Genomic DNA, 16,412 nt, shown 5'->3' with positions numbered 1-16,412 from the left:
TCACCTTAAACTACAATGAAAAATCAACAAATTAACAATGGTTAGTAATAGAAGAATAGAAAATTACATTAAAATGAGTTGATTTTACTGAGGGTAGAAGTTTTAGGGTGGAAATCATATTAAAATTAGAGTTAAGACGGAAATTTTATTCACTAACAGTCCCCATCTCCACCTCCCTTCCTGTCCCCCACAGTAAAAGATCCACTTCTATTTTTCTTTTTTCTTTTGGGCTAGGCAATGGGGTTAAGTGACTTGCCCAGAGTCACAAAGCTAGTAAGTGTCATGTGTCTGAGGCCACATTTGAACTCAGGTCCTCCTGACTCCAAGGCCGGTGCTCTATCCACTGCTCCACCTAGCTGCTCCCACTTCTATTTTTCTCACCAATATTTGATTCTCTGTCTCTGGAGCAATAGTTACAGGAGTTCCTATAACTACTTTTTATTGTATATTTGTGTGGTAAAACTTTTTAAAAAACAAAAACAGTGATGACAAATAAAACATGACAATAAATAAAATGCCACAATTTGACCTGGACAAAAGAAAAGAAGCTGGATTCTCTCTGTGAAAGGCTTGTAGTACAGGACAATTACCAAAGCAGAGTGATTACAGCCTGAAACATCACTATTTTTAAAATAGTAATTCTATTTTGTGCTCCAGAGACTGCGGATGGTATTCTGTGGTCAGTCAGCGCTGACTGTGATTGTGATTGTGATCAAGGTCAAGGTTACTGACATTCCTCAGCAAGGACCAGTTGATTGTTTTCACACAGTGGCTTGGAATCCTTTTGTTTCTTATCAGTTCCCATCCAGAAACACAGAATAAGAGCAACCACCAAAGACAATTTGGAAGCCTGGGTTGATATTTTTAGAAATCAAAGATACCTGTACTTTAAAACTTCCAGAAGCAAAACATATGGTGGAGAGGGAAGGAAAGGAACCAATTAAGAGGACTAAGGGAGGATTATAGAAATCACAAAGTGGTAAGAACAAAAGGTAAGTAAAAGGTCTTGAAAATCAGAGGGTTCAGATGGTGAAAGGAGTATTTTTTCTTTGTTTTTTTCTTTGTTTTTTTTTTTTGGGTTAAATTGATTACATGAAAGGACAGGGAATGGGAAGTTTTCATTTTTTAAAGTTAAAGGGAAAAAAAGGAGGATTTTAATATGGTTAAGGGAACTTTTATGCTCCCAAATACCGAGCTAAAGTTTTCTTGATTGTGTTTGACTCTCTCCATCTCGGGAGTGACCGGTAAAGGGGTTCCCTTGCCCAGGTTCTCTTTGTACAACACCTGTATAGCACAAAAAAGCATCAACAATCATGTCAGCAGAGGGCCACGTGTGGGGTCAGGTCAGGCTTGTCTTCAGGGACTATCATTCAACGGGAATTTGCAGTCACACAAAAGGCTGTCACTTGGGTTATTTTAAAGTTTGTCTCATCAATGCTTTTATCCTGCATACAGCAGTTCCTGGCATACAGTCTCAGACAGATAGAAAGGTAGATACTGGGGTTTGTGTAGCTGTCAAGCTAAGGGCATCCATCAATGCCCTGAGTGCATTAGCCAGCTATCTTAATAGGCTCAGAGTTTGGAATCAGAGATGCCAGCACTAGAAAGGGCTTAGTGATCACCTAGTCAGCCCTCTTATTTTATGAATGATGAAAAACAAGATCAGATAAGTGAAGTGACTTGCCCAAGGTCATACATGTAGTAAGTGGCAGGACCAGACCTTGAATCAAGGTCTCCTGGTTCCTAGTCAAGTGCTCTTTCTGCTATGCCTGCCTGCCTTTAATTGTTGAGAAAAATAGGGTACAAATTACCAATGGGTAAAAAGATAATATCACTAGGTAGTCAGTCAGGCAATAAGTATTTGTCAATTCGCCTAATATGTGCCAGGTACTGTGCTAAGGGCTGGATAGTGCTAAGGCAGGGGACATTCTGTCTAACACATAGGTTAGAATCAAGCCCCTACTTAAGAATAGAGAAATATGGGGGAGAAAAGCAGGAAAATTAGCCACATATTTTCTGTAGACTCTAAAGTGTTCCAAAGAAAGAAAACATAAGTATATAAGCATCTTGTATGTATGGTTGTAGTAGCCATTCTGTGTGAATGACTAAGACCTGGGGATTGCATCTCTGCATGAAGTATTCTGAATAATGATTGGGAATCTTGTTCTCCGAAAAGGACCTGTGAAACACAATGAAAGCATCTGACAAGGTAACAAACAATACAAGTAAAATTCTAATTGTTTTCTTTACTGGCAGAAATATTAAACTTTGGACTTGCACGGCACGAGTAAATACCATGTTAGAAACATCTACTGTTATTTTTAAGGAAACAGGAAAGACTAGAGCACACTGGGTTTTTTTAGGGTAATGATAAATATATATACTAGGGTAGCCATGGTTAAAATTTCACACCAGAACTGGATAATGTATGTCTATTAAATTAGATTTAGATTGAAATCTGAAGTATTATTTGGTAACAATTCCTCCATTTTTTTGTGCTTAGTTGTTTTACAGGGAGAAGATATTTGTCAAGGGTTAAGGTTATTTTTAGCATGATATTAAGGGAACTTTTTACCCCCCGCTAAGAAATACCGAGCTAAAGTTCTCTTGATTGCGTTTGACTCTCTCCATCTCTGGAGTAATAGGTGTTGGGATTCCAGTCCCCAAATTTTCTTTGTACAACACCTGTGAGATATAAGACAGCACCCAAATAAACCCACTCAAAACAGGCACAGTAATTCAGGAAGTGAAGAAAACAGGAGTGGGGAAGAGGAAGGAGTTTTTGTTTTTGTTTTTGTTTTAGTTGATTGAATTTAGTAGGAATATAGGGGTTTTTTTTTACATTTTATTCCACACATTATGAAGACGAATTCTATGGTGGTAATTATTATTCTTTAGGTTACAAATGATATGAGACAATTGAGTTATGTTATATAATTAATCATGAGGAATTCCATGTTAATTTCACTACGGTCTTTCACACTTGTCAGTAACCTAAAATGTTAAGGTTCAGTGGAGAAAATGAGTCACTAGGTACCATCAAGGTGGTTTGGGTCAGATGGTGACACACACACAGCATCATGGTTAGGCTGTTACTTTTTTTAAAAAGATGAGTTAGGATGGTAAATTTTAAAAGGGGGTTTGAGTTTCTTTTTTTCACAAATACCGAGCTAAAGTTCTCTTGATTGCGTTTGACTCTCTCCATCTCTGGAGTGATAGTGGTTGGAATGCCTGTCCCCAAGTTCTCTTTGTACATAACCTGTAGAATATAAGGAGGACACCCAAATGGATGGTAAGAGGATTAGCCCTTAAAAATCATTAAGGCAGTATGAATATTGGGAAGGAAATTAATTTGCAAAAACATTCTATCATTCAAATATAGTTAGACTGGAGAAAAATTATTTATTAAAGAATCATTTCTCTTTCAAAAATTAACCTTAGTTTTACTATCTTGGGAAAAAAGCATATCTATTCATTTACTCTTGTCAATAATCAATGAAAAACTTCACCCATGGATGTGGAACTCAAGTTTATTCTGTACACTGCAACCTATAGTTCACTGCTAGCTATCACCCCTACCAAAATTTCTCATTAAAAAAAAAAAGGAAACCTATTTTGTTTAAGCAATATTTAACGTGGCTTAAATTTACTTTATTCACTGTGTGACCTAAATATTCTGAACAATGAGTAAATTAACTTTTTGGAGTTCTTTGTATAAGTGGAAAATCTACCATTTGCCTGGCAGCAAGGAAAATGGGTGAACATGTGGGGGAAAAACACCGTCAAAGATCAAGCTAGCTCTGTTTATATTCCAGTGAAGGGTGTAAGGGGAATTAACTTTTTAAAGACTTTGGGGGCTTGTAAATTCTCTATTTTCTGCTGTTTTCTTAACCCAGACCTATTTACCTCTAGCTACAAGCAGTAGTAACTCTTTGAAAACCTAAAGAATCCTAATGTGTTTATTCTAGAGCCACTGGGTTATTAATAGAAATGTTCTTTTTGTTTTTCATCCCAGCGGGGGATAGAAGCAGAGAAGAACTCTAGGAGGGTGGTCCAATAGCTTGTAGGAGGAAAAAAAACAAACCAAACCAAACAAAATACGTCCAGAGGCAGAGTGCCATATGAAAATGTCACAGGATTTGGGATTGGAAGACCAGGATTTGAGTTCCTACTGTATGCTCCATATTTTACTTGCTGTGTGACCCTGAGTAACTCATTTCACTTTTCTGAGCTTTAGTTTCCTGACCTTTAAAACTAGGATAGTAGCGATTATACATCTAATCTCATATAATTGTTCTGAATGACTTATTAATGATATGTTATTATATAAATTGGGGTTATTAGATAATAGATCAAAGAATGTTAGACGTGGAAGGGGCTTTAGATAGTATCTATTTCAATTTTTTCATTTTACAGATGAGGAAACTGAGTTCCAAAGAAGTAAATTGCTCTACTCAAGGTCACATGTATATGGGATAGTCAACTTAAAAAATAGAATTAATATGGGTAATAATAACCTAGATGTTAGAACCAAAAGCATGACTTCAAACAAATTTTGGAGATTTCCTTGTATGGCCACTGGATAATATAAAATCATTATCAAAAATCACAAAGCTCATTTTTCATAAGCCTATGAGGTATGTAGTATTAATCCCATTTTACAGATGAGGAAACTGACACTCAGAAAGTTTAAGTGACTTACAGAGGGTTATACACCTTCTATGTTTCAAAGCCAGTAGTCAAATCCAGGGTTCTTCTGACTCCAGAGCTGGCATTCCTTATACTACTATCTCTCTAGAGAATGTTTTTTATCTTATCTGTCTGTCTCCCACCTTAAGTTGAACTGTACTTGTACTCCTAAGGAATGTAACCCTTAGTGATGAAGGACACAGACTACCTGGTGATAAAAAGAGGCAGTTATATAAATAAGTACAGAAAGTATCAGCCAATACCGAGCTTATGTGCTTTTGTGTCTCCTTGACACGTTTCACTTCGGGAAGGTCAGGAATTGGGGTTCCTTGTCCAATATTTTCCTTGTATTTCACCTGTAGTAACACAAATGGGAAATGAAGGACAGTACATGTTAATTACACGTATTCTGTCCAAGACTGGTTTCTGGTATAGATTATAGAAGTCTATTAACCCAATTAATTCCAGCTTGGCACTCCTAAACTTGCAGCATCTTCAAGCTAGAAGGAACCTTAAAGATCATGTACCTCCCCTTAACCCCAAACCCGTTTTCATAAAAGAAAAGCTAGGCCTGCGAGACAAATGTGATGTAATAAATACAGATTCAGTGAGCCAGAAGGGAACTTTCAGAGATCACTGAGTTTATTGACCTGTCTTATCATAGCACTATACCTAAGCTATACATAGCAGACATGTATCTCTCCTTAAAAACAAAGAAAGAAAGAAAAGATATTCAATAAAGAAAATCCTTCAACTTCCTTGTAACCCCATGGAATCTTGGAGTTGAAAGGGGAGGGGTAATATGAGGGGTCATCTAGTTTAACCAGCAGCTCTTCACAGATCATCACTCTAACATAAATCATAAATATCTGCCCAGATTCTGCTTAAAGGGAGGGAACCCACTATGAGTCTTCCTGAGGCTGCCCATTCAACTCATTGCCAGAGCTATCTTTGTCTAAAATCTTTTACTGTTTTAAACATTTTTTAAAAACTCCTTTTGCTTTAAGCAAACCAACACGAGTTTAATTGCATTGTGAATATGAATCCAACCAATCAGGATGGTGACTAGTGGTGGCCATTATAAGAATCTCTTCTTATGAATCACAAATTATAGGATTTAGAGCTTGAAATGACCTTACTGGCCATTTAGTCTTATGTCCTCATTTGACAGATGAGGAAACTGAGACCCAGGGAGGTTAAGTAAATTAATGTAAGGGTGTAAAGATAATAAGTAGCTGAGCTGACCAAGAACTGTACAAGAGGAGTAACTGGGGGACCCCACCTTCATATACTAGGCTGGAGTACCTCCCATGGAGCTGGGCATCAACTCTGGCTCCATGGGGATGGGTATATACCCTGGCAGAGTGAATGCTGGTGGATTTGTCCTTCAGAATGACAAAATTCTTCATTAGTTTCAATTGCCTGGTGAGGAGTGTCAATGTTCATCTTAAAGTGTGAGTCCTTCAGCCCTGGAGTAGACCAGTGTTCCTCCCTGGGGAACCAGCATGCATATCAGATCCACTGGAGAGGTCCCAGTCCAACAAATCAGAAGGATTCCCGTATTATCCCTTTTCCGACTGTGTTGTTCCTGTTCACATCATTTATAAGTGCTCCTCAGAGAACCATGTAACTTATCAAAGTGAATGGAGAAATTGGTGTAAAATACAAGCTCTTTACCGCGCTAATGTGATCCTGTGTCTGTTTGACTCTCATCATCTCAGGGGTCTTTCCAATAGCTGTCCCAGGAGAGATGCCTTCTTTATATAAAACCTGGTTATTCAGAACAAGGACAGTGTTACCACAGAAGAAATGGAATCTTGCCTCCTCCGGGAGAATGACTAGGAGAAGAAGGTTTCTGTGGAGGCCAGAAAACTTTCTTAGGTCTGTGTAGCCTCAGCACAAAGCAATATTATTATACTGACTGCTTTGGTAGTCAGTTTGGTATTAGCCACTCAACAAATATCCAATCATTCAAAAAATCAATAAGCATTTACTACATGGGAGAGGTCATGCTAGGCCCTGAAGATAAAGATAAAAATGAAATTGCCCCCACCCTCAAGAATCTTACATTCTGTTGAATGAATGGATGGGTGAATGAATGAAAAAGCATATATTATATGCTTACTACTTGCAAAGCACCGTGCTAAGTGTTAGATATAAATAGAAGTGCAAGACACCCTCTCCTCTCAAGGAGCAAACATTTTAATGAGGAAGATAACATGTACTGTTGGGAACATATTCAGAATGAATACAAAGTAATTTGGGGAAGGGTACCCAAACCACTGCCGAGAAGGTGTCCAGGAAAGGCATTCACTCCAGTCAAACTTTAGCTTTTAAGGCAATTCACCCCACCCCCAGACCTGAACAATGCTGAACTTTATTCTCTACATGGAACACAAAATCCACTCTGAGAAACACAAATGAAGTCAGGACAGATGCAACACATCTGTACTTTAAAAGTGACTTTTGGGGTCAGAGACACTAACAGTACATAACATCAAAGAGGATTTCAACTGATTGGCCACAAGACAAAACAGAAACCACAGTGTTACTGCTTTGGTATTTAAAAGAAGTTATTTGGTTAGCATTTCTCAGTGACTTTACATGTTCTTTGATGGACCTTGCTTAAGTAAGAGGTTTGGTTATCCTGCTATCAATTATTGGTATCAACTAAGGTAGTAAAGGGTTAATTGTTTGAAACATTAGGAAATTAGCGTCATTACAGATAAGTTTTCCTAAAATGAGGTTGGAATTACTCAGGTTAGCATTAAAATGGAAAACAAAATAAGTATACCGAGCTGAAATTCTTTTGGTTTTCTTTAACACGCAGTATTTCTGGCGTGTCTTGTACAACTGTAATTTTTCCTTTAGCGTTTTTATGATCACTCTGGTATTGAAGCTATAAAGAAAGAGTAAATAAACACCTAGTTACTATTTCAGCATTCTTGTGTAGTCCTGGGTCTGGTTCTTTTCCAAAGTGTAACAAACAAACAAACCAAATCTAAGATAAGTCCTTTATATCTGGTATTTTAGCAAAAAGAAAAAAAATTCTTTAGTGAGAATTTCCAGGGAGATATTATCAGATTTTGGTTTAATGTTGGGGAGCCTGGAGAATGGAGGAAAGAGAAAAACATATACATCCAACACAAAGCCAACTGTTGCCTAGAACTAAATCTGACAAAGATAGACCATCACTGACACTGGATGGTAAACATTTATATTTGAAGAAATAAAAATATTAAGAGAACAGTTCAAATTTCTACTTGATTTTTATTTTTGGCATTTGTGATAATCTCAAATCTAGAAAATGATCCCAAACATTGGCCCTTGTTTTCCAGAGAGGGGATAAGAAACAGAATTGATCATTGAGCCCAATCCCAGCTGCAGGAGAATAATCATGAATTCTAAGATGCCCATCTGGGCCTTAACCCTAAGCGTGTTGGCTCTGTACTCTAAAAAAGAAGTTCTTTTTATAAATTATGAGCTTAACAAACATTAACAAACACAAACATTTCAGTAGACAAAGAACAGAAAAGAAGATTGCATATGAAACTGTGAATGTGTTATTTACTGTTTTTTTTTAAAGTGTACATTGACTTTTAAAAGTGTGCATTAACTAGGATAGTAACAAACTTTTCTTGCCTATGTGTTCCCTTGTGGACTACCCTTTTCCATCTTCAGTGTGTTTTTCTAAAATTTAATAGATGTGATTTTCTTCCCTTTTTTGCATCACTATCAGTACCCACCAAGACTCCTTCCTCTTATCTTCCCATCCCCATAGTAGCCTTCCCTTCCACCTTGTAAAATATAAGTATAATCAAACCAAATGGACTTTGAATGAGTTAAACACATACAAGGCTGAAGTTCTTCTGGTTCTCTCGGACCCTCTGTATCTCTGGAGTCTCCAGCACTGTCTCATAGTAGGACATGCACCTTTCGGCATCCTCTTTGTACTTTTTCTGAAAACACATTCAAAGGGGATAAAGAGAGAGAGCAACAGAGCTATGTAGACATAATGTTGATGTTAGGGGCATGGAACCTTACTGTGGTCTGAAACGTGGGGGTTCATAGGATCATAGACTTTAGAGCTGAAAGGGATCTCAGAGTTCCTCTAATCCAACTTCCTAATTTTATAGATGGAGAAACTGAGGACCAGAAAAGTTAAATGATTTGCCTAAAGATACACAGGTAGTTAAATGCCAGAGCCAGGCTTCAGATTCTGGTTCTTTGCTTCCATATCTAGCATTCCTTCCTTTGCCCTGCTCTTGAGTCTTGGATCTCTTTTTCCTTACTGTTTACAGAAGTTGGTGGGTCTACAAATTCAAACTTTCATAACAAGCACAGCACATTGTCTTCATAGAATTGTTGAGGGTAGGCAGTGTGCATACTGCTGTTTTTATGCTTCTGTATATATTCACGGATGATACCAGTCTAAGAGAGTGAGTCTTTGTATATTCTCAGTCCTTAATCCACCAGAAGCCTTGCCAACAAAGTTGGGCCCATAAAATTTGAGTACCTTTAAATCTAGTAGCTCTCTGTAAACAAGTGTTATATATTTAACTAGTTGCTAAACTATTAAACCTAATAACAAGATGGGGGAGAAGGCAAGGAGGCCCGAGTGAAGGAGAAAGAGATTGCTACAGACTTATCCCTATCTTACCTCCATGTTATTTTAGTTTAATCTCTTCCTGGACCTAACCTTTTGCTCCACCAAATTTCTGGGGTGGTTGTGGGGAAGGAGTCTGGTCATTACTGTATTAGAATTTATCTGTTTCCTTTAGAGAAAACCAGACCATTATATACATTTTATAGGTTATACTATAAGAATGGCAAGTCGCATGTGCTATCCGCCCCAATGGTTGCTATACTTGTGTCATTTAAGAATTTTTTTGGGGAAAAAGGGATGGATTTTTAAAGGGAAGAGATGGATTGTTTACTGAGAAGCAATTATTATATCAAAACAAAATATATTAAAAACAAAAAGAATCTATATTAATAAAAATTATCTTATGTTACAACTTAAATTTTAAGTTGTTGATGAGAGTTAGTATTTGGTATATATCCGAAGGGGGCCAAGGATGGGATTTTTGGTTCTCACGCATGAGAATTTTATAGCAGCACTTTTTGTTGTAGCAAAGAATCATGAAAAAAAAATCCACTGTGGAATGGATAAACAAATTGTGATATAGGAATATAATGGAAAATTGCTGTTTCATAAGAAATGGTAGTTTCAGAGAAACATGAAAGACTCGTAACAAACTTATGGAGCAAGTGAGCAAGACCAGAAGAATAATGTACATGATGACAACAATAATATGAAGAAATACAACTTTTAACAACCTCAGAACTCTTGAGTAGTGAACAATAGTGATTTCAAAAGTATGATAATAACAACAGCTAGCATCTATACTTTAAGGTTTGTTATTTGATCCTTACAACAATCTCATCAAGTACATGGCATTATTATCCGCATTTTATTGATGAGGAAACTGAGGCTAAGAGAGATTAAGTGACTTGCCACACACCCAGTATGTGTCTGAAGTGGGATTTGAACTCAGTTTTCCCTGATTCTAGGTCTGATAAGGAAATGTACTTACCATCTCAATAGAAAAGAAATAGACTCAAAAATGAGATGTGCATTCTCCAACATGACCCTGCATTGATTTATTTTGCTTGTCTACGTGTATTAATTGCAAGGGAGGGCTTCTGCTTGGAGAGGTAGAGGTGAGGGGGTAGTTTAGTGGGTAGTGAAAGATATACACAAGAAAGCATTAATAAAGCACACTTAATTTAGCTCCTTCAAAGAAGGACCCGTCAGCAAGGGAATCTAGATTAAGCTTCTGCTAAGATGGTTAGACCTTAGGTGAAAAAATGAGTAAAACTGCTATTTCCTTAGGGGCTAGGACATATTTGGCTGAAAACACGCAATAGCTGGCTAATGTGACTGTGATTTACATCTGGTCACATCTGGAGGAGAATGACATGACAATATAGATTAGATATGAGGTCAGAAATGAGTCCCAGATAAGACTGAGTTAAGGTGTGAGGATAAACAAGTAAATCCAGCCTTGTGGTTTTGAGGGAAATAGGCCTGAATTTAGGGATAATGGGAGAAATAAGCAAGCCCCATACAGAAACACTGAAGCTTCCCAAATGTATCTGAGATTACCCATGTGCAAAGCTGACAGGACTATGGGAAGTGCAGGTGAATAAGATATTGTAGTGAGAATGTCATGGATGTTTCTGACAAAAAAAAAAAGAGGGACACAGAAGCTTAGCATACTCTAATTATTTCCTAGCAGCTTAATTAGAAAGCTAAATGCTCCTCTTTTTAGGACAGGTTTTTACATCATCAGCTTAAAAAAAAAGTAACAACTTTTTTTTTTCTGAGTGAGAATTCCATTTCCTTTAGCTAGTTTTTTGGATTTTGACAATTATTATTGTTATAGATAACAACAACATGAGCTGATACACATATCAAGATTTAAAATGCTTTTCCCCTGCTTTAATCTTTTAATTCTGACAAAAAGGAATTCTAAACCTCAACCAAACTTATATTATGTTCCTTTTTTATTGTGTTAGAAAACCTTATGTATAAAATGCCATTTTTGGAATTTATGGAAAGGAACCAGGAAGAGCTTTTTGCTTTGTTTTGTTCTGTTTTCCCTGCCTTATCAGTATGGTGTTACATTATGATTTTTTCCAATGTACTCACCTGGCTTGAAAGGTTCTTGACTTGCTGAGCATGAATGATCTCTGGAGTATCAACAACAGAAGTGAAGTTGCCTTTTTCCATTTCTGCCAACTGCTTATATTTAATCTGAAAGAGAAAGAAAACTGGAAGGTATGTGCTTTAAAGGTCTTAAAAACAGATTCTTGGTTTACTTAAGAAGTGACACAAATGTATTCATCAAGAGATCCACTCATTCATTCACAAGCCTGTATTTATTTCTACTCTGCTTAAAGCACTAGGCTATGGAGAAGTCAAAGGAAATAAAAGACTTTACAATATAGTCGGGAAAAGAGGATTTATGTGTAGGAGATGACAAGAGAGCTGGTACAAGACAATGAATATTATAGTAGAATTATGTAAATAAGTCTCTGGGGAGTGAAGAAGAAGGAACAGGTCAGTGTGAAGTGGGTTTCACTAGGGAAGTCAGTGCCTTGAAACAAAGGAGACAGGAAATACCAAAGTATGCTGAGCGAGTGCTTTGGGTGAAGACTGAGGACAGCATTAATTAGCACTAAGGGAACAGTCAGATCAGAGTCTGCCAGGACCATCCCAGGCACTCCGCCATTTATAAGGAGGGTGCACATTCAATGAATCATAAATGAGAGATAGAAAGAGGAAAGAGAACTCCTTTTACTAGCTCAACAAATATTCACTAATAAAGACATTATTCATGCCAGATAGGCAGTAAAATAATATTCATTTTGCTACTCATGAGACTTTTGGGAGTGGGGCAAGGATGGAAACATTCTTTTAGAATCAGAGAATCTCACAGCTGAAAGGGGTCTTAGAGATCATTTAAGTCCAGTCCTCTCATTTTTTCATGTGAGAAAACTGAGGCCCAGTGAGGTGGATTTGCCCATCTTGTTAATGTCAGAACTGGGATTAGAACCCAGGTTTCCTGACTTCACATCTAAATCTCTTTCCACAAGCATGGTCGTAATGTGTGCATCTTGGCAAATTGGAGGCAAGAGGATCTAAGAACTGGGGGCATTACACTGACCTGGCTAGCAATATCTGTTGCATTCTTAGCCCTCATGAAGTCTGGAGTTTCATTTGCCATGGTGGTCAGACCTCGTCCTTTGACTTCTAGCTCTAGGTCTCTCTTGTATTCTTTCTGTAGAAGAAAACAATGTATTTTAGAAAAATTAACTGATTTCCTGGGTCTATGTCAGATAATGATGGGATTCAGTGACTACAAATCTTAAATTTCTACAATGTGTATTGACTTAGAAATCATAGCCAGTGTTTATTGCAGTATCTTATACTACAGTATGCAGTATAAGAAACTAACATTTATATAAAATAGCTTCAGGTTTATAAAATCCTTTATACCCACAATATCATTTTATCCTCACAAGTCTGTGAGGGTAGTACAGATTTTGTAATCTCCTTTTTATAAATGAAGAAACCGATCAGGCTGCTACACTCTCAATGAACAGTAGGAACGGAGAAGATTTTTAGTAAAACTTTGACCACTGTGTGGGACTCTTCTTCTGAAAAGCATTAATTCCTTCAAGCCAAATATGGCAGCACATTCTACGTAAAGTAGAGTGTATTGTGTTTTAAAGGGGAAGATGAGAATCAGAAGAGATTTGTTAGATCTTGGGAGGCTCATGGGGCTACCTCATTGAGAATCTGAGTGGCATTCTTTGCTCGCAGCATATCAGGTGTGTCATCCATTTCCGTGAGACCCCTTCCTCGGATGCTTTCCTCTAGATCTTTCCTGTACTCTTTCTACATCACAAAAATAAGACCAACAAAACTGCCAAGAGAGCCAGGAATATTTCTCTTATCCAAGAAAAAAAGTTTAAGTTTCAAAGCAGATAAAATTTAGTAGAGTTTCATGAAGATAGGGACCACAGCATGGGGCAAACCGTCAGGTGGTGTTAAAAACAAAAAGGAAAGAAAGAATAGTTTGAAAAGTTACATACATTTATGGGACAGTCAATTAAACAATTAGAAGAATTAACATGTATAATTGATTAGGTGGAAGAATTAAACACAAGTAGATAGAACTTGGAACATCAAGAGTTAAGTGGTAAAAGGAACACACTGATGAGTGTCATTAGTGGAATTATGGAATTATTTGAATCAATAGAGGAAGAAAAGACGAAATAATTGCTACCTCGCTTGCTATTTTGGTGGCATATTTGACATGTAATAAAGCTGGTGTAACCTCCAGGCCAGTAAGGTTTCTGCCTTTAATGGACTCTTCATAGTCCTTTCTATATTCTTTCTAATACGAGTAGAAAGAAAAAAAAAGTCAAAAAGCAAATCTTTATGTTGATTTCCCCCCCTTAGCTATGGGAAGAAAAATCACTAAGAAAATGTAACATTTTCCCTTCAATATATTAATTAAAGACAACATTTTTGTGAAGCAATTTCTGAAAAGTATTTCTTTTTGAAAATTCTGAACTTAACAATATCAGATAAAATGAGCATTTCTACATACATACTAGAACAGAAGAAGAGGATTACACATAAAACCACCAACTAGTATATACAGATTGTTTTTCTTTTTAAATGTATAATAAATCAGCATATAACTTTTAAAGCTATTTTGTTTGTGATTCTTTCTGGCCTATTTTTGTAAATCAAAAATGCATAAACGATCTTTTCTTTCTTTTCACTTTCTTTTTTCTTCTTTATTTTCTGGGGGTTCTACCTGATTACTCCCCCAACCCTCAAATTGAGGGGGGGGAAAGGCCCAAATCTCTTGTAACAAATAAGCATAGATTTGAAAGTATTTCTGATCAATGGTAAATAATATCAGAATGTTTCTCTTTTTTACTGGGAAAAAGTTAACCAGGAGAAAGAAACAGGTTTTTGAAGAAACCCAGAGTTACCAAACATCTGCTTCATACAAATGTAATACAATTTTGACCAAGCTAGTCTAACTGATAGGAAGTTTCAGCTGTCACTTACAATATATGATTTCCAGGTTTTTGCAAGATCCCCACTTATACCTCAAAATATCTCCCTTACCCTATCTTTTGTTTTTTTTTTTTTGGTACTTTTCCTATGCATATTAAATGGAGACAATGCCTTTTATTTTACAATGAGAAATAAGATTTAAAATGCAAATAACCCTGAGAAAAGCAACACAATGATTTAAATTAATACTAAAGTAAGCATTTTTAACATCAGAATTTTTTTTTAGAGCAGATTTTGATAGGGAAGGGTTTCTTTTTTCTTTTCTTTGCTTTTTTTTTTAAGTTAGAGCCTCATTGCCTGATTTAAGACAAACAAACAAATATTATTGTTGGGTCCATTCAGGGCTTTCATCAGTGTGGGGAAATCTTGGTATTGAATCTCCCTCTACTGGTGCAGATCTATACTTTACAACCTTAGAGAATTGCTTATTCCTTCGAAATCTCACATCCATTAAAGCCTCTAGAAAGGAAATTAATAGGTGTTTATTGAACTTTCTATTTTAAAGGAAAAACTCAAAATTACAAAAACGGATTTACATTGCTAGAATTTACCTCCTAGTTAAGATAAAATTAATAATATTTGTAACATGCTTTACAAACCCTAAGGTTACAAACCCTTCACATTGCAGATCTCTATAGCCTTCCAGGATTGCTTGAGGACACTGGGACATTAAGTGATTTGGTCATGGTCACCACATCATGATGCATTTACATGCAGAACTTTAACTTGGGCTTTACTGAATTCAAAACTGATTATCTGATTACTCTCATGACAGCTCTTAAATCTCATCCCGGAAGATGATAATAAAATTTTAATCTAATCTCCTCAATTTGATGGTTGAGAAAACTTTGAATGGAAATGAAGCACCTTGTTATTCTTTTGATAACTACTTTTGATTATGCAGGATTTTGTCAAGTAGAACTATTTTTTAGGATTTTGTAGTTCCATTAAAAACACTTTTGCTTGTAGTTGTGAAAATGCAACATGACAAAAAATGGTTTCTAGTGATGATATTCTAAAAATCCATGGGATAATGGAGTTGCTTCACGAAACTGAACCTTGCAGATTTCAAAATACGATTACAATCCATTTACCCTGTTGAAGAGCACTGAGTTAGATTTTTTTCCCCTGTGGCTGAAAATGACAGAATTTCAAGACTTTTTATGCCTGTATCTCCAATGTCAAAAGCCTACTGCTTTATATGAATAAAGAGTAGTAACAGAGGACATTTATATAGCACCTTAAGGATTGCAAGACAAATATTGCCTCCTTTTCTCCTAACTAGGAGGTAAATTCTGGCAATGTAAATCCATTTTTGTAATTTAGAGTTTTCTCCTTAAAATGGAAAGCTTGATAAGCACCTATTGATTTCCTTTATGGAAGCTTTCATGGATGTGAGATTTCAAAGGAACAGACTTTATTGATATATATTCCTCCCAGGGGAATCTTCTGATTCAGCCAAAAAAGTTAAATTGTATTTAGTACTAATTATATTTTATTGTATTTTTGCTTTTTAAGAAAATGTCCTCATATATTATGAGTGGCAACTATTAATCAGAATATTTTGAATTACAGGATAATAGAATTTCAGGGTTGACAAAGACTTTAGTGATTTACTTGGCAAAAATATCCCAACCATACTATATAATAAATAATTTTGAGCATCTATATGGGCACATTTTTGCTTATTTCTTACCCCACTCTGCATCTGTTGAGATTCCTTTGCAGTGATATATGTTGGGGTTTCAAAGTCCAACATGGGCTTCCCTCGTTCCTTTTCATACTTTTCTTTATATTTCACCTAGGATTAGAGAATTCAGTTATAAAGCTTTCTATCAGAACAGCTACTCAGGGCTGTTAATTGTATTATTTGAGATCCTGTTTTCTATAAAAGTAAGTAAATAACTACAGCCCTAAGGATTAGGTTGTGAGACTCATATCCTTACCTTGAATAGGGAGATATTCATTTCATTTACCTTTACTTTTATCATTAAAATCCTAAATAATCAATAGCCACAAGATAATTTCATTAGCATTCTCTTTTATCAAAATTATT

General features: G+C 36.2%; 1 protein-coding gene across 1 annotated transcript in view; it reads right to left on the bottom strand.

Moving 5' to 3' along the window:
* Positions 1-16,412, bottom strand: part of NEB (nebulin) — a 232,193-nt gene that overhangs the window by 18,994 nt on the left and 196,787 nt on the right. Inside the window, 12 exon segments of the mRNA XM_078146167.1 lie at positions 1,192-1,284; positions 2,593-2,685; positions 3,167-3,259; positions 4,953-5,045; positions 6,367-6,459; positions 7,484-7,588; positions 8,544-8,648; positions 11,405-11,509; positions 12,423-12,536; positions 13,046-13,156; positions 13,548-13,658; positions 16,053-16,157. Coding sequence (XP_078002293.1) covers positions 1,192-1,284; positions 2,593-2,685; positions 3,167-3,259; positions 4,953-5,045; positions 6,367-6,459; positions 7,484-7,588; positions 8,544-8,648; positions 11,405-11,509; positions 12,423-12,536; positions 13,046-13,156; positions 13,548-13,658; positions 16,053-16,157 — 1,221 coding nt within the window.

This window comes from Phascolarctos cinereus, unplaced genomic scaffold (assembly GCF_003287225.1).
Source record: "Phascolarctos cinereus isolate Bilbo 61053 unplaced genomic scaffold, phaCin_HiC Scaffold_726;HRSCAF=1367, whole genome shotgun sequence".
Taxonomy (NCBI): Eukaryota; Metazoa; Chordata; class Mammalia; order Diprotodontia; family Phascolarctidae; genus Phascolarctos; species Phascolarctos cinereus.
Note: the sequence above shows the minus strand (reverse complement) of the source record. Positions and strands in the feature narration are given on the sequence as shown.